The following is a 25,883-nucleotide window of genomic DNA, read 5'->3' as shown; positions in this document are numbered from 1 at the left end:
ATGACAATGTACTAAATATGACCATAAAATACTCTGTTCCGCCCCAATACATTGCAACGACGTCCACCGTATACCCCACACTACTATAACAGTTACCCTCAGAATTCAAAACACACACCAACTCGGCAGGTAAACTATAAAATAGCGCCGTGCAAGCTAATTATCCTAGCCAGCCTGTTGACTACTGGAGTCCTAGATTCCGGGTCTCCTTCCGCTGTCGGCCATCTCCTTCACTGATTGGTTGTTAGTGCGTGTGCTCATATCCAAGCTTGGAAAATCGATATATCGAAACTTTACGACCACGTTTCATGTTTATTTCGAGAATAATAGAAAAAGAAAGCAATACGCTTGGACCAGCACTCACAGATTTTGGTTATTTAATGGCAGCCTGAAACAAACATGTTTCGGAACAATTATGTTCCTTCCTCAGTGTTGATGGCTAGCCAGCTAGCCATCAACACTGAGGAAGGAACATAATATTACCATTTTGAAAGAGTTTATTACCAGGTTGAAAGAGTTTATTACCAGGTTGAAAGAGTTTATTACCAGGTTGAAAGAGTTTATTACCATGTTGAAAGAGTTTATTACCATGAAAGAGTTTATTACCATGTTGAAAGAGTTTATTAAGAGTTTATTACCACGTTGAAAGAGTTTATTACCATGTTGAAAGAGTTTATTACCATGTTTAGAGTTTATTACCAGGTTGAAGGAGTTTACCATGTTGAAAGAGTTTATTACCAGGTTGAAGGAGTTTACCATGTTGAAAGAGTTTATTACCATGTTGAAGGAGTTTGTCATGTTGAAAGAGTTTATTACCATGTTGAAAGAGTTTATTACCATGTTGAAAGAGTTTATTACCATGTTGAAAGAGTTTACCACATAATAGGACAGACAGTTGCAGATACAGTTGATGCTCTTTGATTCTTCTTGACTTGAAACATGTCCTGTATTTCCACCAGGGACCAGAGCTGCTCGGACATCTTGGATCTGTATCAGGCGGTGAAGACTCAGGTCAGCAGTGGAGGAGAGGGCGAGGTGAGGGAACTTGTGTTACTTTTTCCACCGCTTGGCATAGGGCTGTGTTACGTCACACTGCACAGCTGCTCATAGGGCTGTGTTACGTCACACTGCACAGCTGCTCATAGGGCTGTGTTACGTCACACTGCACAGCTGCTCATAGGGCTGCGTTACGTCACACTGCACAGCTGCTCATAGGGCTGCGTTACGTCACACTGCACAGCTGCTCATAGGGCTGTGTTACGTCATAGGGCTGCGTTACATCACACAATGGTGGAGCGAACTTTCCCACCACATTTAGGACAGCTGCCCTGTTTTCTGCCGTCAACTAAAAATACACCACATCACTCCCATCCTCAAGTCCCTTCACTGGCTCCCTGTCTCACTCAGGATTGAGTTCAAAGTCTCCCTGCTCACCCACAAATGCCTCTACGGAAACGCCCCCCTATACTCCAAAGAACTCATTACCCCTCACTCCTCCTCTCGACATCTCCGCTCTGGCCAGGCAAACCTCCAGCGCCCAAGGACCAATCTCTGCACTATGGGAGATCAGGCTTTTTGCTCTTCCGCTCCCAGTCTGTGGAATGCTCTCCCTGACTACCTGAGAGCACCACAGACTGTGGATGCTTTCAAGAAAGGCCTCAAAACTCACCTTTTTAGTAGAGCCTTCTGTTGACTTTTTATCAAATGTTTAGCTCCACACAGTTTATGTTCTTTTACCAATTTCTTTTATCAGTTTTATTTATTCTATGTTTCTCTGTTTAGTCTTGCCTATTTTTATATTCTTTCTTTCCTTTATTCTCGCTAGTTTTTAAGTTCTTTTAACTGTAGCGCTTTGAGATTTGCCCCGCAACTGTAAAGCGCATTACAAATAGAATCTTATTATTATTATTTTCAATCAATTATACTCTTATGTACCTTACCACTATGTTACTATCCTTATACTACTACCTATACTACTACCTATCATGCTAATATGTCTATACTACTATGCACCCAGAGTGTAACACTCAAGTTCGACATTATTTGACAAACAATGCCAGAAATGCACTCCTCCTGCTGACTTGTTGTTCACAATTTGTAAGTTGCTTTGGATAAAAGTGTCAGCTAAATTACTAAATGTATATGTCTCGTTGTGGTAAAGACCTCATCGTCTCTGGAATTCCATGCATCCCCTCTGGTCCTGGGTGGGATGCTGCCTCATCTCTTATGTCTCCCCTACTCTGTCTCAATATTCCTACTATCTCAATGAAGGAAGAACGCTATTGGATGTCCATTCAAGACTATGTGGATTTGTGTTATTTTGTTCTGCAGGGCGCTGATGTCGATGTGGACTCCGACACCCCCGGGACATCCTCTGGACATCGGGTAAGAGGAACTGGAGGCCAATATGAATAAAACGTACACGGATGAGAAGAATATTTAGTGTTTTTTTTTAAGGTTACGGTAATAGTACTGAAAAATCCCACTTTATTTAGAGCAGCATCATACAGAGAATTGTTTCAGTTAATTCTGCACTAGTAGTAGATTCTTTGAGAAAATCACTGCATTCAAGACAAATTAATATGAAGGTGTCTGAAGACCAAAGAGCAGAACGATGGTGCTGCACACTATAAGCTTAGCTTTCAGGCATTGACTTTCAAGTCAAGACTTTAATCGGGGCAAAACCTGACGAAAAGCTAGGCTTTTGTGGAATTAAAGAAACTTGCATGGACCTAAGTGTGCAGAAGCTATAGATTGTGGATGAATACACACAGAAAGGTAGGTATAGGGAGGTGGACCGCACCGGAAACAATGACGTAACCACTACACCTCCCTATACAGTTAATTGTGCACGAAAAGGCCAAATGACAATATTGTCTCCTCTGAACCTCATTTCTCTGTCAGAAGCGTGGTGTGGTGTTGGACGTGAAAGCGTGGCAAGGCCAGTGTCGGGAGCTGGTCAGGAGGATGACCATCAGTCCGGACTCGGAGCCGTTCAGGCAGCCTGTGGACTACTTTGTTTACCCCGTAAGGCAGCGTTTACAAAACCCAAGCCTCCTGGTCCCTGGGATGTTGTTGAGCCATCTCAGAGCTAGTTACCAGGCTCTGCTATTGTTTTGAATACAAACGTGTGTTTAAGGTGGTGTCTAATGCTAGGCTGTTCTTGAGACCAAAAGACGACCGTTATCACTCAATCTCAGTGGTCTAGACAGAGCAGGGTTTCTCAACGGGGTGGTATCAACCCCCAGGGGGCGTTCAGAGAGTGTTGGGGGGTGTAATGTTTACTTTATACACACTCCTGGTAGTAAAAAGTATAATGATTACAAATCTAAATCCAGATTATTTTTATTAGATCCTACCCATTGTTAGAAGTCTCAACAGTAGAAGAAAGTCTCTCGTTGGTAACAGAACCTGTGGGAAGTGTTCTCTGTTCTCTAAACGTGTCTACTCCTCTGTTCTCTAAACGTGTCTACTCCTCTGTTCTCTAAACGTGTCTACTCCTCTGTTCTCTAAACGTGTCTACTCCTCTGTTCTCTAAACGTGTCGTCTACTCTGTTCTCTAAACGTGTCTACTCCTCTGTTCTCTAAACGTGTCTACTCCTCTGTTCTCTAAACGTGTCTACTCCTCTGTTCTCTAAACGTGTCTACTCTGTTCTCTAAACGTGTCTACTCTGTTCTCTAAACGTGTCTACTCCTCTGTTCTCTAAACGTGTACTCCTCTGTTCTCTAAACGTGTCTACTCCACCACCAGGACTACAGAGACATCATCGACACTCCCATGGACCTGGGATGTAATGTTTACTTTATACACACTCCTGGTAGTAAAAAGTATAATGATTACAAATCTAAATCCAGATTATTTTTATTAGATCCTACCCATTGTTAGAAGTCTCAACAGTAGAAGAAAGTCTCTCGTTGATAACGGAACCTGTGGGAAGTGTTCTTCTCTGTTCTCTAAACGTGTCTACTCCTCTGTTCTCTAAACGTGTCTACTCTGTTCTCTAAACGTGTCTACTCCTCTGTTCTCTAAACGTGTCTACTCCTCTGTTCTCTAAACGTGTCTACTCCTCTGTTCTCTAAACGTGTCTACTCCTCTGTTCTCTAAACGTGTCTACTCCTCTGTTCTCTAAATGTGTCTACTCTGTTCTCTAAACGTGTACTCTGTTCTCTAAACGTGTCTACTCTTTTGTTCTCTAAACGTGTCTACTCTGTTCTCTAAACGTGTCTACTCCTCTGTTCTCTAAACGTGTCTACTCTGTTCTCTAAACGGGTCTACTCCTCTGTTCTCTAAACGTATCTACTCTGTTCTCTAAACGGGTCTACTCCTCTGTTCTCTAAACGTGTCTACTCTGTTCTCTAAACGTGTCTACTCCTCTGTTCTCTAAACGTGTCTACTCCTCTGTTCTCTAAACGTGTCTACTCCTCTGTTCTCTAAACGTGTCTACTCCTCTGTTCTCTAAACGTGTCTACTCTGTTCTCTAAACGTGTCTACTCCTCTGTTCTCTAAACGTGTCTACTCCTCTGTTCTCTAAACGTGTCTACTCTGTTCTCTAAACGTGTCTACTCCACCACCAGGACTACAGAGACATCATCGACACTCCCATGGACCTGGGCACGGTGAGGGAGACGCTGAGCGCAGGGAACTACGAGAACCCTATGGAGTTTGCCAAAGACATGCGCCTCATTTTCAGCAATTCCAGGGCGTACACACCAAACAAGAAATCCCAGGTAGGCCATGCCGGGGCCAGAACCCATGGATATATATATATATAGTAGGGCTGTCCCCGACTTAAGGATTTGGATAGTCGACTATGATTGGCCAAAATGTGCCGTTAGTCGACAAAAAAAAATATATATATATATATAATATTATTTTTTCATTTGGGCTGTGGGGGTGCCTAACACTTTGACGACCGTTCGGCGCCGTCTAATATGGTGCTAGAGGACCAAGGTTTGTTGACAAACCGATGTGTCTTTGTAGAGCTATATCTATACTTTATAGTATTGCTATCTGTCCATTCTCATTGTCACTTGAGTTCATAAAGAGTCCCTTCAAAATGGCTTAAAGGAAAAAAAAATCCATCAATAGGTTGTCATTTTATAGCGCGGTGAATATAAGCTTTATCGCAGATTTCGTCTCATATATTTTCTGGAAAGCTACTTATAGAGCTAAAGGCTACTAACGTTATATTCAACAGCATTTCTGTTGTATATATTCTAATGAAATAACACAAACTGCTTATGAACTGGACTATCCCATAGCATCTATGGATGAAAGGGGGGCGGCGGGGAACGTCGATTAGTATTATTGATTACCAATAGTGTGTCCGTGGAAGTAGCCACATTCACTGATCGAATGCTTGCGTCTCACAACAATGTCTAATCCGGCTGTAATTTAGGTGAATAAGGTCTTACCGTCAGCCCGTGGGATACCCTACAGCATTTCCCCGTTATCGACCGGCATCTGGTAGATCGATATGTCCATTGGTTGATGATAAATCCCCTTATTCCATGGTGAGATCTGCGATTCGAAACGTGATACACGGTTCATGATGTTCGCTTGGGATTAGAGTAATATGATACTCTGTTGGAGGGTAAAAAAAAAAGAAATCCATTCGCCCACAATGGTACTGCAGTGGAGCGATGGCGCCCCTAAGAGGATCTGGCCGGTATTGCATGTTGCCGATTCCACAGAGTCGGGTAGATCTGCAGAGGCGATCTTGATCCGGTTATTAATATGGAATAAAACAATAACAACTTGCCACGGCTATATACGTGGCTCTGGTCCCACAACGCATGGATTCGAAACACGTATTAACTCGTGGCTGGTCCCCATTGTGTTAATGTCTGAAGGAGTCGACTGAAGGCTTCTTGTCCTCTGCAAAAGCATGCAATTGGTCCACTGATGGATACATCTTGATATTTGTCTAGTCTAGTGTGTTCATTAGATGGGTGAAATCCTCTTTCAGAGCCTCTGTGCCTGTTTTCGTAGACAGTTAGCCTCTGGTATGCGTGCCATTAGCGTTAGAGGCCTCTTTTCTTTGGGAAAGAATGATTAACACTATCAGTACCGACCTTGTTTACCTTTTTACCCGGTTGAATGCCATCAATGTTATGTTAGCGTTAAAAACGCATAACCTATGTTTTAAATTATGTGTCTAATCTGCCAGTCGCTTATCAATGACTTGTTTGCAGTCAACATTGTCGAAACGGATTGCTTTTTAATCGGTTCATATCCTTTTTATAGCATTTCGAAAAGCTATCGTTCAATCAAAAATTTTCGGGAAAATAGAAAGATTCCCCCATAAACGGCATTTATTGGAATATTCTCGAATACACTAGACACGTTGTCATTTGTCGGCCTATTTATGAATTGTTTTCAAATAAACGCTAGATTATCGTGTACTTATGCACGCTATAGAGGCGGGCTGAGAAATCTATTATCCATTTCCTCAAGATCACACACACACATAGGGACACGCTGTTATCTCAGTGAATACAGCTCCGATTACCCCAAGACTGGTAACATAGACTCCTTACCTTCAGATGTTCTCCAAAAAGATTATTCCAATTCCTGATCGCCATTCCAAATATCGATCACGCTTATTGATTGATTATTGGTTGCTGTAAATATATATTCCAGGCTGCATTCCAACTCGCGATCAGATCCCTCATCATCAGACGGCTCGCCAGCACAATGGAGCCAGTTGGCTCCACCTCTACAGATCTACAGATCCCAGGTCAGTCTAATCGACTGACCTGCAGTTACACAGGGATAGACGATAGGGGGCGGTTTTTTCCCATCGGAGCTCCTGTAGGGGCTGCTGTACCAACGGGAGACTCGGTTGATGAAATATGAATTCAGATCGCTAATAAAAAAATCAAACGACATTTCTCATCGTCGGCACACAACGGGGGGCATGATAAAATGAGAATAGTCGTCGTCGGCATTCAAAGTAATAATACAAATAAAAATAAAGAATTATACTTTTTTTTGTTTTTTGTATTGGACTAAGAGATTGGCAGTCGACTACAGCTCCTTTCGACCGATTAGTCGACTAATAGGGGTCAGCCCTAATATATAGCATTTCATCAAGATAGCTATAGTTGTCTGGGATACATGTTTTTGTCCTAAATTACATAAGTAATCTTATAAATCTAGCAGATAAGATGTTCTTTTATTGATCCCCTTGGGGACATCATAGCAGCATGGGGGAGGGAGAGGTACAGGTATGGGCAGGGTAATAGTAGAAAGACATATATAGGCAATACAATTTTATCTGAATTTAATATTATGAGAAAAATAAAACAAAGGTGCAGATGAGGGTCCCAAAGTGGGGATCTGAATAGCCCCAAGCTGTCCGGAGCAAAATTAGTAATAGTTTTGATTTCCCTCATTCCCTCATTTCATTCACTAGAAGTTATCACGGTTGAGATAATGACTGCTTTCACTCTCCTACGTCACCGTTTACAATATAGACAGTTAGGCAATTCTGTAATATCATGTCACATCTAAAATCAAAACTAATATCATCTGTCGCATCTAAAATCAAAACTGTCGTGAACAGACTGGTCTATGGCAACTTGTGTCTAATTTGAGGGCTGTTGACTTGGGGGCGGGTGGGAACACCTGTTCCAACAGTTTACCTGTCATTCTAGTCACCCGTTCCAATAGTTTACTTGTCCCTCAAGTCACCTGTTCCAACAGTTTACCTGTCCCTCTAGTCACCTGTTCCAACAGTTTACCTGTCCCTCTAGTCACCTGTTCCAACAGTTTACCTGTCCCTCTAGTCACCTGTTCCAACAGTTTACCTGTCCCTCCACAGATCTACACCATGACTCTCACCATGTCTGCCTTCTTCGAAAGACACATCATTGCCATCATCTCTGACCACAAGTCAGCACTTCAGAACGAGCGACGCAGCAACCAGCGACTCAGCTACAGGAAGTCACCCAGCAGCTCCCCGCCACCAAGCCCGCCCTACAGGTACTCAACTATATACTCCTTCTCAGCGGCTCATACTACTGTTTACTTTCAGAATCAGTCTGTGTGCGTGTTGTGTGAATTGTTCTGACAAGGGTTTTTGTTTACTTGGAAAATGGGCTTTAGTTGCCTTGTAGGATGGAATGCCGTGTCCTTCACACACTGGTCGGTGAGGCTGGCAGAGACTTGTTATGACTGGTAGAATAAAAGGTGTGTAGGGCAGGGGTTCTCAGTTTTTTTTTTTTTTTTTCACACCCCCATTTTATTTAGGATTTTTTCTTGTTGACCCCACACTTAACACATCTTGCGCCAAAAATGAGTTTACTCGTTATTGCCCGCCAATCGAATAACGGCAACAACGAGTTTACTTGTTTTTATGATAGTTATTTCCTTTATTCGCTATTGTCATTCATAATTCATCCAGGAAGGCTCCGGGAGGCGTCTATACTTTCCACAAGCAAGTTGTCCTTCCGCGTTGCTCTGATTGGCCACTGACCGCCCCTGCCTACGCTAGTTATGAGCGTAGCGTAGAAATAATAATAATGCAAGCTGTGGAGCCTATGGTCACAAGTTCAAATCACTCTTAGTTAAATTTTTTATTTTTTTTTACGTTTAATTAATTTATCCACTCTGGTTGGATGGTGTGTATGTATATGTATGTATTGTGCTGTATAATGACAATACATTTGAATCGAATCTCATTTTGAAATCGCTACCTGTTGAGTGGATCACCATGGTGCAATGTGCTCACCTCCGAAGCTGTCTGACACGCCACTGTCGTGTCCATAGGCAGCGTAGCGATTTCAAAATGAGATTCGATTCAAATGTATTGTCATTATACAGCACAATACATACATATACATACACACCATCCAACCAGAGTGGATAAATTAATTAAACGTAAAATTGAACTAAGTGATTTGAACTTGTGACCATAGGCTCCACAGCCAGCTGACGAACGAGTTGAGCTAAGTCGGCGGATGTTAAAACTGAGTGACTAATCCATGATTTACACTTGTGCCAATTGCGTTTGTCCCGAATCTTTAGTATTGGCATTAATAAATCAGATGTCATGCTAATATGTCATGTTCTACAGTAGGGCGTACTACTGTGATACCCATTTTAAAGTGCGTGTGTGAGAGGCTCAATCTCCGCTCTCCCCCTCTCCGCTCGCTCTCGCATTATTATTATTTCTACGCTACGCTCATAACTAGCGTAGGCAGGGGCGGTCAGTGGCCAATCAGAGCAACGCGGAAGGACAACTTGCTTGTGGAAAGTATAGACTCATCCGGGAGCCAGCTGGACCCTGTCTGATATTTCAACGCCTCATTACCGCCGCCGGGTGGATTTCGGGTGAGTTGCACTCCACTCTAAACCGGATGTGGCGCTCTGTGCATCAGGGAAAAAGCTCTTCCAGAGCTATCTTGTAACGTGGATCAAGATACACACTTGAGTGCATGGGATCGCTTTCGAGACGCAAGAATCAATATGCTTTCGGCGTTTATTGCGTCATACAAATGGAAAATGGATATAGCAGATCGACATCAAATAATTAGAATTTTTTTTCACCAGACGCATCGGCCACAGGTAAGAGGAATCTAACGTTAATTCCAGCTCGATTGTCCATTTATTTCATTGCAATCTATCTGATCAACGTATGGTGTCGTACTAAAGAAAGCCGTTAGTGACAATTAAGGAATCATAAACACCCCCCCTTTCCTTCACGCATGATGGGGCATAATGTATAGCGATCATATGTATTTGAATTTTTTAATATAGCGTGTATCGAAACGCCAATCGATTATGTATAATACGCGTTGGGGCCTATAACGCGCGTTCTATGAATTACTGCTCTACACTATAAAAACATACTTATATTCATGACGGTACTAACACGACAATGTATGAATGGGAAAATATAACATTCCCACATCCGGAACGATAGATACCCGATGTTGAATGGGCCATAGTAATGTCGATATAGCTATAATATTAAAAAAGTTATAGCCATGCAAAGAAGGTGAGCCACTCCATAGGGTTACAGCACTAGCAGAGAGTGGTATAGATGGGCATACTGCGTGGCGCAGAATGTGTTAATGTATCGTGTAATTTCAACGTGGAATTAAGGAATATCAAAATAAAAGCACACGTTGTTGAACCTGATCATGCATATTTATTAGAAAATGTAATTACTAGGGCGGCTAAGTGGCGCAGTGGGCAAGGCGCTCGCCACTAGTGCAGGAGATGCTGGGTTCGAGCCCAGCTCTCGGCATTGCTACCAGCTTGGCTGGTCGTTCATACTAACACAATTGGCAGTGTTAGGGGTGGGAAAGCTGGTGGGTGGGTCCTGGTCATTGTAAACAGCGACTCCTACAGTTCGGTCAGGGCGCCTGCTCAGCGAGGAAAGGATCTAAGGGGGGTAGTGTGATCCTTCCACACGTTACACCCTCTCAGTGAGAGTCCGCGCTGCCAGGTGAAAAGAAGCGGTTGATTGGCTACACATGTGTCGGAGGAAGCATGTGATAGCCTCCACTCTCCCAGACCGACCATAGGGGGTAGGTGCACAGCGACCAGGAAGGGGATTGGGAATTGGCATAACGACTAACATTGGGATGGGAGAAAAACTGAGGAAAAAGGAGGGGGGAAAAGATTAAACAATAAATAAAATAAAAAAAAATTAATTACTGCACTGTTATCAATAAAACAAGTCATATTTAGCCAAAATATGTTGCCAGAACATAAAAAAATATATTTATTATTATTTTTTTTTTTACCCCCTACCCACGACCCCACTTTGGGTCGCGACCCGTAGTTTGAGAAGCGCTGGTGTAGAGCAAAGGGGATGCAAGTGTTGAGCCCCTGCCCACCGGCTTCTTGGTGTGAAAGAGGTTATAACATGGGACCTGGAAGCTGCTTCCATTTATTAACTGAAGTTGAATAGCGGCTCAGTGGTGTGGCACATGTTGGTGGACCTTAAGGCCACAGTCAGCCATCTTTAGGCCACGGGTGGCCATTTTTAGGCCATGATCAGCCATCTTTAGGCCACGGCAGCCATGGTCGACCATCTTTAGGCTACGGTCAGCCGTCTTTAGGCCATAGTTGGTCTAAATTATGCCGAGCATCTTGCAGTAGTTTTGAATGAATGAGATTCATTCATTGGGTTTTCCTATAATAACTATTGTGGCCAATCATTGACAGAGGATTGTGTATTCACTGGTAGGTGAGGAAGTCACAAGCATGCAGACAGCACCCTGCGAAAACAAGATGAACTGATAAAAAAATAAATGTTTACCCCTCTCCCCCAAAAAAGAACCACTTCCATCATTTGATTCATAAATAAAACAATATTCTGTACGTCTCTGTGCACACTGTATTTATATAATGTAATTTATTGTTTTTTTAACTACTGTACTTTTTTTTATTTTATAACCAGCCCTAAAAGGAAGCACAAGTCAGGGAAGAAATCGAAGCCAAAAACGCCAAAAAAATCCCAGACTTCATCTAAGAAACGCTCCCAAACGCCGTATCAAGGTAATGACTGTTCTCCATGTCTTGGTGTGAGGAGGGATGGTAGTCTGCAGTGTGGTGGTGGTGTGAACTGAACTGATGACCCTAAACCCTCAACTAATGATCACTGTGACCCTAAATATGCCATTTCTCTTTGTTCCTCTTGATTAAGGGCTGTGTGATATGAGGATGTATATATTGTGCAACGAAACATTTCTATTGATAGATTTTTCTCTATCGCTATTGTCGGGAAAAAAACTGCATTTTTACATCATTCAGACCCTGCTTTACAGCAGTATTTTACATCAATCAGACCCTGCTTTACAGCAGTATTTTACATCATTCAGACCCTGTTTTACAGCAGTATTTTACATCAATCAGACCCTGCTTTACAGCAGTATTTTACGTTATTCAGACCCTGCTTTACAGCAGTATTTTACATCATTCAGACCCTGCTTTTTATGCTATTTGGAGGATGAATCTTTTGTTTAATCTCTTATTTGCAATAACAATCCTATTCAGAGTTATTAGTGTGAACAATGTTTTATTTAATTGTATTTATGTATTTACTGGACAGCTATTATGATTTCTTCTGCCAGCTACCATTTAGAGCCACTCCTTAAACTGGCCTCTGGCATTCTGGCTTTTATGTTTTCTTCTATATTCTATATATTGGTGTATATAACTAGGGCTGTACCGAATGTACTTTTTTAACATTCGAAGCTTCGATTGAAGTATTCGAACAAAGCTTCAAATGTCTATATATATATATATATATATATATATATATATATATATATATATATATATATATACCGTACTTTTCGGACTATAAGCCGCGGCTTTTCCCCCAATTTTTCGACCCTGCGGCTTATATAACGGTGCGGCTTATATGTGACTCGACGTGACCAAACCCGAAAATGTAAAAATCTAAATATTGCTTTTTTGACTGCATTGAAATGTTATTTATCTGTTCCCTTATTTGCTAAACTTAATACAACTTGTAAATTTGTTAATTCTTGTTATTTTTCCGACAGTATTGTGTCCCAATGCTAATTACATAGGTAATTAAACATTAAAACACCTGCGGCTTATAGTCCAGTGCGGCTTATATATGTACACATCATTCAATTTAGCTGCTGCGGCTTATATTCAGGTGCGGCTTATAGTGCGAAAAGTACGGTATATATATATATATATATATATAAAAAAAAATTATCTGAATCCTCAATTATCTGAATCCTCAATTTGAATAAAGTGATTAATCTGATTAAGTTAGTATTTTTCTTTTATTAAATCAATTTTTTTTAATGAATATAACCATCAGTTTCGTCAACAACATAATTACAATGCATGTAATGTAATTGTAATTCATTGTAATTATTAACTGTTATGATATTTGTGTCCTTTGTTAACTCGTCATCACTGTAAATGAGGGAAACCTCAGTGCTTTCACGAGTATAAATAAAGGTTTGAAATGAACATAAATAATTAATCCAATAAGGGCACGGTTGGTATGAAAGTGATTGTGACATCTTATAGTATAATATTATAATATTAGTGTAGCCTAATCCTTAACTGCAACTGTGAAGAAAACCCCCATTGGTTTAAACAGATTGAATATAGACACAATTTTTTTTTTTTTTTTTAAATATATATATATATATATATATTTGTAAAAAATTCGAATATTGATTTAGAATTCGAATGTCAACATTATGATCGAAGCTTCGAAGCATTCGGTAGAGCCCTATATATAACAGTATTGGCACATATGTTTGTACATTTATTTACTTTTGCACTTTTGTTTCTTACCCATTTAAGTTAATAATATAATAATAAACTTTATTTGTATAGCACGTTTCATACAGAAATGGCAGTTCAAAGTGCTTCACAGCAGTAAAGAATACAGGCATAAACGAGCATAAAAAAGATAGAGGTAGCAAGGTAAGGTAAATCACAGTGTTTCACATTAGGATTTATCATCCCAATAGGCCTCTGTTTACGTTTCATTCATTAAAAAAAAACAAATTAAATAGAATAGACAGAGTAAAAAAGTGCGGTTTGATTCGGTTTAAAAATAGGCAATACTAAAAATAATCAAATAGAATAGACGGAGTAAAAAGTGTGATAAAATGGTTCAATAAAAATATACAACATTTACAACAGAGCATTGCTCATAACACTTAATAGAACAACAGAGCAGTGCATCGCTCTTAACACTTTGAGTTTCTTTACAAAGTTCTAACATACAACAGAGCAGTGCATTGCTCTTAACACGTTGAGTTTCTTTACAAAGTTCAGTTCTAAATTACCTTATAGAACAGAGCAGTGCATTGCTCTCAACTTTGAGTTTCTTTACAAAGTTCAGTTTTGAATTACAGCAGAGCAGCGCTCTTATGAGGTGAGGAGGACCTTTAAGAAAGTGAATATCAGGAAGGCAGCAGGACCGGACGGTATCCCCGGCCACGTCCTAAAAGTGTGCCGACCAATTGGCCCCGGTATTCACTGACATATTTAACCTGTCCTTAGAACAGGCTGTCATCCCCACCTGTCTGAAGAAGTCCACCATTATCCCTGTACCCAAAAAATCCATGCCCGCTTGCCTCAACGACTACCGCCCTGTAGCTCTCACCTCCATAGCCATGAAGTGCTTTGAGAAGCTAGTAAAGAGCTACATCTGTTCCTCCCTCCCCATCAACCTGGACCCCCTGCAATTTGCATATCGCCCCAACAGGTCCACGGAGGACGCCATAGCCCATGTGCTGCACACAGCAGCATCACAACTGGACAAGAGGCAGGGGAACTATGTGAGAATGCTATTCATCGACTACAGCTCAGCATTCAATACCATAGTCTCCTCCAAACTCATAACCAAGCTCAGGGACCTGGGCTTGAACTATGACCTCTGCCAGTGGGTCTTGGACTTCCTGACGGGCAGACCCCAGGTGGTGAGAGCAGGCAACTGCACCTCCTCATCCATCACTCTCAACATAGGGTGTTCGGAGTCCCCTCCTCTACTCTCTGTACACACACGACTGTGTGGCACAGCGGAACAACAACACAATCATCAAATTTGCTGACAACACCGGAGTGGTGTGCCTGATCTCTGCAAACGACGAGAGGGCCTACCTGGAAGAGGTAGAGGTTCTGGCGGGATAGTGCCAGGAGAACAGCATTTCCCTGAACGTCAGCAAAACAAAAGAGATGATTGTGGACTTTAGGAGGTTGGGGGTCAGGGACTACAGCCCCCTCAGCATCGACGGGACACCGGTCGAGAGAGTGAACAGTTTTAAGTACCTCGGAGTCCACATATCCGAGGACTTGACATGGACCACACACATTGACAGTGTAGTGAAGAAAGCACGACAACGACTCTACTTCCTTAGGCGCCTAAGGAGGTTCAACGTGAGTCAGAAGATCCTTAAGAACTTCTAGTCATGCACAGTAGAGAGCATCCTGACAGGCAATATCACCTCCTGGTTTGGGAATAGCACCGCACAAGACCGCAGCAGACTACAGAGAGTGGCCCACTCAGCCGAACGCACAATTGGAGGTCTTCCCACTCTCCAAGACATTTACAACAAGCGTTGCAAAAATAAGGCTAAGAGAATAATAAAAGACTCTAGCCACCCAAACAACTGCCTCTTTGAACTGCTGCGGTCAGGCAAGCGATACCAGAGTCTCATGGCCAGCACAGAGAGACTCCGAAGGAGCTTCTATCCCCAGGCCATCAGGATGCTCAATGAAATAAATAACACTATGTAACAAACCATCAAATACACTCACAGCACACGCATCCACATGTACACACTCACTTTAATAAACAACTCACTGTAGACACTTTGACACACTTTATATTTATTGGTATACTGGTATATTTGTATATTTTTGAGTTGAGATTTGCACCTCATTGCACCTCATTGCACCTCACCACCACAAAGTGGCACCACAAGCTAAGCTAAGTTGTACCTCATCACATTCCTACATTGTACTGTATATGGGAACTCTGTTACCTTTCTCTACTCTGCACTGTATATTGTATGTATATTGAACATTTTAGTTTTGTTTACTCTTGCTTACGTACTTGACTTTCTATTATATACTTATATTATACTTTTATACTTATCCTTTTATATAGCACACTCTCAGGAGCAAAACGGAAAGAAGCATTTCATATAAAAGTATTCTGTATTTCTATATGACAACTAATAAAGAAACTTGTAACTTAAAATTACAGTGCATAAGGGGTAGAGATAAAATTAGCATAGAACCGACACATGCATTTGATAGGAAGTGTATAAAAGTAGGCAGAATAAGAATAGTGCAGGTAAAGTACACCAATTTTTTTGTGGTTTACTTTTTTGTTTGCACATTATGGCTTGCTATTACTCTTGTTCTACATACTCCTCATCTAAACATGTTCTCCTTAATACTCATATTAATAATAGCTACATGAGTAGCTACAACTTATTGTCATTAAATGTGCAAGGTCTAAACTTGCCAATTAAAAGAACAAATTAAGAAATTAGTTTCTTAAACAAAAGAATGTTGATCTAGCTTTTTTACAAGAAACACGCATAAGAGAGATGGACATGAAGAGTTTTAACAACAAATTCTATAAAGTAATGTCATACTCTTGTGCCCCAAACAAATCAAATGGAGTTCTAATTGTAATTAAAGGGAAACCTAATGCTAAGATTGGAGTCTCTACTGGGGAAGAGAAGATTTAGCCTTGTATCAATTATTCTTCAGGAAACATAATTCTGCCTAGCCTCAGTTTATGCTCCTAATGTTTTTTTGACCGAGCTTTCTTTGATAATCTGAAGACTAAACTGCTAGTCTGATAGATTGAGGTATGAAATTATTACCCATATTGTGATAGAATATTTTGTCCATCGCACAGCCCTACTCCTGATTTAATGAATGCCTGTGTGTTTTTTTGTTTTCCTTACAAATGTGAAAACGTCTGTCTGGTGGTATTGTTGTAGCCCCCGAGGATGAAGACAGCCAGCCTTCCTCCTCCAGTCAGGAGAGCAGTCAGGATGACAACCAGGGGCCACCTCAGGCCACGCCCCGCAGCCAGGCCACGCCCCGCAGCCAGGCCACGCCCACCAAGAAGCCAGGTATTTCAACTTAGAATAATACATCAATTATTAAAAGTAAGTAGGTCAAACGTTTTTCTGCCATCACCAAAAATATATATATATTGTTAACCCTTTCACTACCATACTACAGAAGGTTAACCCTTTCACTAACCGTCTGTAGTGTGGTAGTGAAAGGTTAACCTTCTGTAGTGTGGTAGTGAAAGGGTTAAATTAGTGTTTGAGCAAATATTTACTTAAATAGCATATTCCACCTCTGTGAGATGGTCTACATCTACAACATAAAAGAAAATCTAAATGTGTTTAGTGGTGAAATAAAGAAATAATTATTTTGTTTTACCGCAACTCCCTGTAATCACTTGACCTGCTAGAATCCATTATAATCAATGGAATCATGGAAAACTGCCTCTTAAATTATTTTTTTTTTATTATTTTTTATTATTATTGTAAATAGTGTAATGTGAACCTTAAATAATGTCCCTGGCACACTGTTCTGTAGCAAAAAATTGCTAAATACAACAATAAAACAGAAACTCATACCACCAAGGTGTTTCAACTCCAGAGAGCCTTCCTCGGGTAGGATACTGATTGGAATCATTGATTGATGTCTCTATAAACTGACATGCATGCTGTAATGTTTTTGGTTTTCCAGAGACAACCAAGATAATTAACTATTAACTACTAAGGAGCTAAACTTAAACCTCTAACCCATCCCAAAGAGCACCTCTTTCCTGTTGGTATGATTGAGGACCCATGCAGCGGTCCGATCTTATATATTGTACTAATAATACATTTAATATAATATTATGCTATTATTAGGGATGCTCGATATTGGCTTTTTTACCGATACCGATATTGTCCAACTCTTAATTTCCGATACCGATATCACATTTTAATGCCGATATCGGCCGATAATATCGGACATCCCTAGCTATTATATATCATTGTCAGAATAGTTGTGATACCTTTTGTATAATTACAGTAAACAAATGAGACCATTGCAGGAACATTGGTAGTCAAAAATCCTCATAAGACCCAATTTTCCCCATTAGCCCCGTCTGTTGCTGTTGAAAAGGCAGCTTCCACCACTGAGTGATTCAGTGTTAAAGGTTGCGTTTCTCTTCCCGTCAGGTCATCTTCATAACTGGCCGCTGACCAACGGACCCACACAGGGCGACAGGCGATCGGCGGCGCAGACGGAGGAGGGTTCCAGGTCCAACAGCTCGTCCTCGTCGTCCTCGTCTTCGTCTTCGTCTTCCTCTTCGTCCTCGTCCTCCGACAGCGAAAACAGTTCCGATTCGGAGATGGAAAACTACGTGGAGGGGGGGGACCACGACTACAGCAAAGCTCCCTGCGTGACGGCCAAGAGGAAGCACCGAGCAGAGGAGGACCAGCAGCTGTCTAAGAGGCTAAAGGTGCAGCCGCCGCCGCCGCAAGAAGAGGAGGAGGAGGAGGAAGAGGAGGGTGATGAAGAAGAGGTTGAGGAAGAGGAGGAGGAGGAGGAGGAGGACCAGCCACAGCAGCTCAGATTCGAAGGAACGGCGGAGGACAATGACGACGAGGAGGAGGAGCCTGAGGAGGAGGAGGAGGAGGAGGAAGAAGAGGAAGAAGAGGAGGACCAGGATCAGAGTAGGGCTGCAGGGACAGCCGTCTGCGGCCAGAGTAAGTCTGGGCGGGTGAACACGCGGAACCAGGGCCGGAGGACAGTACTGTACGAAGACGACTCGGAGGACGACGGCCAGGGGTCTAAGGACGACCCTCTTAACCTGGGCAGGTCCCGCTCAGGACGGGTACGCCGCATGACTGAGAAAGCCCGCGTCAGCCACCTTATGGGCTGGAACCACTGACACGTGGCCTCACCACTGACTGCTGGAGGCCTTCCTATAGGACAGACCTGGGGCAAATGGTATTTGCAAATTTGGTAGCATATGTTTTTATTTGTATTTTTTCAACTGGCTTGGGATGGGTTTACAGCAGGTATGGGTCAGGTAGGGTTTCCTAGTGGATATTCGTTTTCTGCAGCACTAAAACTTCTTACGTGTATTCATAATCCTCATTGACTAAAGTGCTATAATTATTATGAAGCCTTATTGCTGTCACAAAATTAGCAGTTTTTTTTTTACTTTAATGTCGTAATTCAACTTTTTTCATTATTATAATTTTCTTTTTTTGGTTAACAGTCAAATGTTTTCCTGCTAAATACTTGTGGCGGTTCTGTGCGCAGTCTTTATCGCTGTTCCTGTGGCATTTAAGAATTTTGTGAAATGTCAAGACGATATGTTCTGGTACTTTAAAAATAGCCTGTTTCATGTCAATGGTGCATTCAGTCGTTTTCAGCTGTGTGGAAAAAATGAGGCTTGGTTAAAATATTGACATCCATGATATGGACGTGGAGCAAAAGTGTCTGAAAACCATGTGGGCATTCAAAGTGTGTGTGTGTGGGCCAACGCAGCATCTTTTCCTGAAATTGACAGGGCAATGTGAAACTGCGGCAAGTCTTTGTTTGCTAGCTCGTTAACATGCTAGTTAGCGAGTAGCTTAAGTTACATACCAAAGTTAATATACCAGTCGGTTAAAAAACAAACAAAAAAATATATATACTCTTGAAAAGAAATATTTCTCATAGAAGATAAATACTGCCCCTAATGAACAGGAAGATGGTAATTAAAATGTTAGGGAGGAGTTTCCTGCTTCCCGGCCTGTATATTATGTACCGCTTTCCTAGCTTCATATCACAGCCGGGCAAATGGAACAGACTGAAATTAACTTGGCAGTCAACTGATGGTGACGGTACATTGTGTAATTTTACTTACTCTGGAGCATTTTATATTACCTAAATATAAGATAATTATCTGTTTGAGACACTTATTTGTCAAAAGACTTTCCCCCAAAGTTGTAGTCTTTCAATGGAGAGTATTTCCGTTCACTGGACGCTGCCATGATTAATCAAACGTCACTCTAATGAAAATATAGGTTGTGTTGTGTATAATATAGGGTGTGAATTGCTTCTGAGTAAGTAAAATGTTATTACATGACATACCGTCCCCTGGTAGATCAAATGTTCATTTCAGGCCATGTTCATTTGCCCGGCTGTGATATGAAGCGAGCAAAGCATAGCGGTACATATACAGCCAGGAACCAGTAACACTGCCTCTTTAACACTTTGAGAGCCAGTCCGTGTTTTCCTTTTTACCCCCTTGAATGCCCAAATCCACTCCAATGTTAACTTAATATCGCCTAATCTATGTTTTAAATTATGGCTATGTGTCTAATCTGCCCGTCGCTTATCAAAGACTTAATTTTCCAGTCAACATTGTCAAAGCAGATTGTTTTTTTATCGCTTCATTTCCGTTTGATAGCATTTTGAAAATCACTCGTTTTCGCGGAAAAAACAACCCATTCTATGATAATCGCCTTTTACTGGAATATTCTAGAACGTTGTCATTTGTCGGCCTATTTATGAATCGTTTTCAAATAAACGCTAGATAATCGATAGTATATGTGTGCGCACGCACGCTCGTGCCGCACGCTGATAATCGCTGCTCTTATTTCCTGATGGCTTTTACAGTCAAAACAGCTATATCACATATAGGGGAAACGCTTATATATCCGTGAAAACGAGTCTGATTATCCTAAGACTGATAACATAGATTCCTTACCTGAGATCAGATGGTATCCAAATGGATTATTCCAATTCCTGATCACCATTCGAAAAAATCGATAATTGTATTGATCAACCGTGTGTACAGTAGAACACATAATCCTCGCTGCTCTTCAGGCTCCGGAGTGATGCCGGTCGATGCCGGCTGCGTGAGTGAGACGTAAAATGTGGAGTCAGAAATCCTTTCTCCCATTCACTTTCATTGAGTCTAATCCAAAAGGGTGATTTACCATCTGGGAGATGATAGGGGGCGCTTTTTTCCACATCTGAGAGCCTGGGTTGACTGGATCTCTAACGGTAGGCTCGCTTGATGCAATATGATTTCAGATCGCTAATAAAAAAAAACGAATAAAACGAATATTCTCGTGAGGTGGGCATTCAACCCGGGGGGTAATTACCCCGAGAAAAGCCGTGAGTGGCATTCAAAGTGTTAACAAATGGCCTCTGATATCACTGGAAGGTGCCGTAGAGGTCAATCATGCGAGTGGTCAGATCTTCATGGTTGATGCACATTTATTGTTAAAGTATGCATCAATGGTCAAATTCAGTTTAGGAGTTTGGAAGGAAGCCTTGTCTAAAGTCCCCCACAGTTCTGTGAGCTTGCTCTGTGGGAGGGGGCTCTAGGGAGGCGTGAATAACAATGCTGGTTGGGTCAAGCAAATGTACCAAGAGAACTTCAACAAACTCAAAGTCATCAGAGATAACCGGCTAATTGCTGATTTCATGCCCCCAGACTCACTGAAGCTGCCCCTGAACAAAATAAGGCTTTTGTGACCGCAATAAGGCTAAGAAAAAGTCTAAATGTTGTGTATTTGACCATACTATTTTTCCCAGGTCTGCTTCCAAGCCTCTCTATCTCCCCCTGGACTCCAGGGCTGAAACTGAAGACTGGAGTCTGGACATGGGACTGAGTTAATACTGCAGGGAAATCTTTTTTTAATTATTATTGTTTTGTTTTTTGTGTTTTATTTTTTCAATTATAATTTCTCTTTTTTTTTTGTCTAAAGACTGCTTCTGACTAACTGAACTGTTGGTGCTCTTGACATGTTGCCAAGGTAACTCCCTGGTGTTCAGAGCCACTGATCAACACGGACCCTCTCAACCAACTCACCTCCACCTTACTGCTCACTGGAGCCTTGGACATGGTACAGCCCCCCCCCCTTTTTATATATATATATCATCTATATATATATATCATCCAATCCCCTCTTGTCTTCCCCTCTGCCATGACTTTATCACCAAAGAACGGGTCAGAGATGCCAAAACACTGGTGCTTATCAATTTTGTATCAACAAGTGTGAAGGTTCTTTCATTTTCTCTACGTTTTTGAGTGACAAAAATACACCCTTCATGTGATTATATATTTAGCCTACATTGTCTTTCTTTTGGGGGTGGGCACTGGGGATTCTGTCCACACAAGATGGGTACAGTGGCTTTATATAGTAACTGATGTCAACGTGTTCCAGTATTTACTCTCCATTCCCCAACACTTTAGCATAGTGTTTTTAAAGGTAAATCGTTGCTCATAGCATTAATGTAGAGGTGTCTAAGCTTGGTCATAGAGGCCTGTCTTGTCTGTGGCTGTAGTGTCGGGACAAAGTTGTGCTGAGCCATTCATTGAAAGCAGTTTTTAATTTGTATTTTAATTGCGTAATTGACCCAAGTTCATTCAGTTAATAGAATTCTGTGAAGCTGGGTTTTTCAGTTTTATCATGCACTGGAAGTTGTCACTTGCTAAGAAGGTAGTGCTAGCAGCCTCACATGAGGAAACGACACTATCGGCAAAACGTTGGCATAGAGCTCTTGGCATATAGTTACTATGGTCGACTGACTTAACAAAGATGGTAGGTAGTAGGAGTAATTTTATTTTTGTCAAAGTTTCCAAAATGAATGCACATAGTAATAACAATAAGGCATTAAATCAAAAGGAATATTGGCTTATTATTATACCTTTTATTATTTTAACCTATTCTAATAGGCAGCAGTCTCACTGCTAGGTTTAGGTTAAACGGCAACAAATGTCTCAAATGTTTCATACACAATAATGATCATACCTCACCTTTCTACAGTATTTGTTTACCACCTTGTTTTTCAACTTTTTATTTTATTTATTTTTTCATGCAAAGTGAAACTATTCTTTCTTAATTCCTTGTCACAACTATTCCACAAACTACGTTCACACTGCAAGCCTTGGTGCTCAATTCTAAGTTATTGCTCAGATTTAAAAAAAAAAATTGGCTGTTCACATGATTTTTTTAAAGTGACCAATATCAGATTCCAGTGTGACTGCGCAAATGAAGAATAACAAAGATGGGTGTAAAAGAAATTGTGACAAACGTCAATCTATAGAGTGACGTGAAAGTCGCATGACTGTTCAGACTGATTTTAGGAGCAAATCGGAATTGAAAAGATCAGATTCCATTTGATTTATCCTGTTCAAACTGTCATTAAAGAATGAGATCTGAGTCACATGAGCAACAAAAAAAAATCTGATTTGGGCTCCAGAATGTAGATCACACTACTGAACTCCTGTTTTAAACAATAAGCCGTAAAGAGCGATTAATCACATTAAGGCATAATTTCATGTAAACTTAAATCGAGGGGCCTGGTTCCATCTTTAAGAATGGCAATAACTTCTTATTTTGTTATCTCATTAAGACAGTGAAATTACTAAAACTATTAAATGTAAAACTGAGCAAAAAAGAAGCGGGGGACGTAACTGCTCAGCACTTGGGGCAAGGTGACGTAATCAATTTGTCAGATTATTAAAATCCACATCAGCACCCCACTATTTTTTAAAGGCAGCATTTTTAAGATTTGTATTGCTCCCCTTCGAGTTCGGGTGTCATAGCAGCATGGGGGAAGGGGGAGGTACAGGTATGGGCAGGGTAATAGTAGAACGACATATATGAGATAGATCATAGAGCCAATACAATTGTATCTGAATATAAAGATTGAATTTATACTTTGAGTTTGATACTATGAGTTTAACTTAATACCTTTTCTTTCTGTGATGTGAATTCACGAGCAGTGAATCACTGGCGGAAGTGGGCGTGGTTCAGGTATTACAATGCCCCTCCTCCAAACAGCTGATTGGACAGGCTCTCATAAATGTAAATGGTACGTATAGGTGTGAAGTAGCCAATTGGTCACCCAGAAAGAAAATAGCATTTTGTGACCGAAAGAACGTGCATACTCTGATCTTTTCACATCAGAACCCAATTGAAATGGGATGATCTCCCCGGACACCGAATGTGCAACCCCCACTTCCCTCTAGCTCTGTTGATGTTTGCACAGAGGCGACGTATACGGCTATGTTCACACTGCAAGCCTTAGGGCTCAATTCTGATTTGCTCGAATCCTATTATTTCGTTTGGCTGTTCACATTATTTATAAAGAAACATTTATAAATTAATTAAATGTGGCCTATTCCAGTGTGAGCTGGTCAGGTCATGCTCCTCACCTGACCCTGCATGTACATAATGAACAATAACAATGATGGATGTAAACATGTAGTACACAAAGTCACTGTTTATGTTTTATACGTTTTATAAGTTGAATGTAGTGGAGGCCAACTAATTAAAACAAATCGGACCTGTATCTGATTCAGCACCACAAATGAAAGTGGCCCAAATCTGAATTGAAAATATCAAGATTCCATTTGATTTTGTGCTGTTGTTGGGAGCATGTCTATGTTCCCCGGGTCCTATGTTCCCCAGTAGCGATAGATAGTCGGTTATGCTTAGAGTTTATCTTTAGAGCAGGGCGATAGAGCACCAGCCCTGATTCCAAACTCTAACCTTAACCAACTTCGAAAGAGTCGCCAAGCTTAACCAGTTCGAAACAAGGCGGACATTAATAAAATTTTCAATCAATCAATCGGGGAACAGGGAACCCGGGAAACATAGAGCCTGGGGAACATAGGGATATATACTAATATATCTAAATACTAATTATTTGGGCCACTTTTGTCTGCAGTGTGAATGTAGCCTAATAACAGGAATGCTTGGCCCTTCATCCTGTATCATTTAGCTATAGCCTTGGTGGTGGTTGTGTAAATAAGTGAAAATGTTTTTTTTTCTTTGAGGGGTGGTAACACATCCCTTTGTGTAATTCTGTTATGGATCAGACCTCATCCAAATGCACACATTAATGTCAGGGTTGGGTAATAATGCTGCATTATGTGTAATGTGATTACAGAGTAATCTGATTACAAAAAATAACGATCTGTTACTGTGAAAAAACATCAAATGACGGATACTTTTGAAATAACCAGTGATTGGGATTCCTTCCGTTTGTACAGGCAAAGGTGTGCATTATTATGGAGACGACCCACTTTATCATTTGAAATAATAGCCATGGCTAAAGATATAACTTTTAGTGAAATTGCTGTAAAATGGAATAAATTATCGTTTTTTCTTCCATGTTGAAGAGCAAATTTGGAAGTGACGAAATCCAAAAGTAATTGAAAGTTACCAAATTGGTGTAATCCAATGGATTGGACTGATGGCAGTTCTAAACAGGTGATCGTTAACAGACTGCATTTCAAACGTAATCTTCCCAACCCTGTACACTGTGGCTTCCAGTGTCATCTCTACCCAGCATAATATTCACAAACAAAACCAGGTGCATCAGGGGAGTTTAGCTCATCCATGGCCAAGTCTCTTCCACAGAAATATTTATTTTTCCACTGTATTATACTCTGCTTATTTTGATTATTTCTTAAATAATAAAGATGAAAATGGAAATATTTGCACACGACTGTATGTGGCAGCTGAGTAATAACGATGTTGGTTTAATGAAGACACTGGTTTTAATAAAGATATTGGTTTAATACAGATATTGGTTAAGACAAAATCACACTTGCAAAATGACTTCATGTGGTCCATGTGATAGAACTGTATCGGTACATTTTCAATTCCACAAGAAGTCTATCTAAAGTAGTATACCTCCATACTGCTTTCGGGTATCTGCCCAACACCAAGCTAAAAAGTGTTGTTCCTTAGGATTACAAGATTTTTTAACATTTGATTGCCATTCAATGTATACGTGTTCTGTAAGTGCTTCTCTATATACTTATTTTCCATTGATTGTGGCCTTGTCAGCCGCTCCTGTCAACACACAAATATAAAAAAATAAATCTGGGCTTTCCCCAGGATTCTCAAACAAGATAGTGCTGAGGCAAAGATAATTTCAATAAACAAAGCCATTTGCTGTTATTTCCTGCAACTTAAAACATAATTTCAATAAAATGACAAACAAAAGTTCCAAATAAGTTATTTGTATAAGGTATAAACTGGCCCCAAGCTTTCACTGCAACCTCTGCACCCCTATACCATTGTTTAGGTAAACCCTCAGTGCACGGACAGGACACGACAGGTGAAGGCTCGACTCCAACCCACTAGCGTGAGGAGGAGGATGAAACGCCTGAATCACAATATCCCTGGAGCGAAAAGAGCTCCGGATATTCTTTGGCACGAAGACCGGATTAGGCCTCAGAGTCGCACCGCTATCGGCCCGAATAGACAGGCACTCAGGCCGCACCGAGAGAGCACACAGCTCACCCACGCGCTTAGCGGAGGTGATGGCCAAAAGGAACGCGGTCTTAAAGACAGCCGATCCAATG

General features: G+C 41.0%; 1 protein-coding gene across 1 annotated transcript in view; it reads left to right on the top strand.

Annotated features, from left to right (window-relative positions):
* brwd3 (bromodomain and WD repeat domain containing 3) overlaps positions 1 to 24,997 on the top strand; it is a 143,358-nt gene extending 118,361 nt beyond the window's left edge. Inside the window, exons 33-40 of the mRNA XM_084320247.1 lie at positions 960 to 1,035; positions 2,332 to 2,385; positions 2,905 to 3,027; positions 4,576 to 4,728; positions 7,827 to 7,987; positions 11,418 to 11,515; positions 16,483 to 16,617; positions 17,728 to 24,997. Coding sequence (XP_084176373.1) covers positions 960 to 1,035; positions 2,332 to 2,385; positions 2,905 to 3,027; positions 4,576 to 4,728; positions 7,827 to 7,987; positions 11,418 to 11,515; positions 16,483 to 16,617; positions 17,728 to 18,443 — 1,516 coding nt within the window. The 3' untranslated portion in view covers positions 18,444 to 24,997. The remainder of the gene's footprint in view (positions 1 to 959; positions 1,036 to 2,331; positions 2,386 to 2,904; positions 3,028 to 4,575; positions 4,729 to 7,826; positions 7,988 to 11,417; positions 11,516 to 16,482; positions 16,618 to 17,727) is intronic.
* The last annotated feature ends 886 nt before the right edge of the window (positions 24,998 to 25,883 follow it).

The sequence above is a fragment of the Notolepis coatsorum genome, assembly GCF_963971535.1.
Source record: "Notolepis coatsorum genome assembly, chromosome: 8".
In the NCBI taxonomy this organism is placed as follows: domain Eukaryota; kingdom Metazoa; phylum Chordata; class Actinopteri; order Aulopiformes; family Paralepididae; genus Notolepis; species Notolepis coatsorum.
Note: the sequence above shows the minus strand (reverse complement) of the source record. Positions and strands in the feature narration are given on the sequence as shown.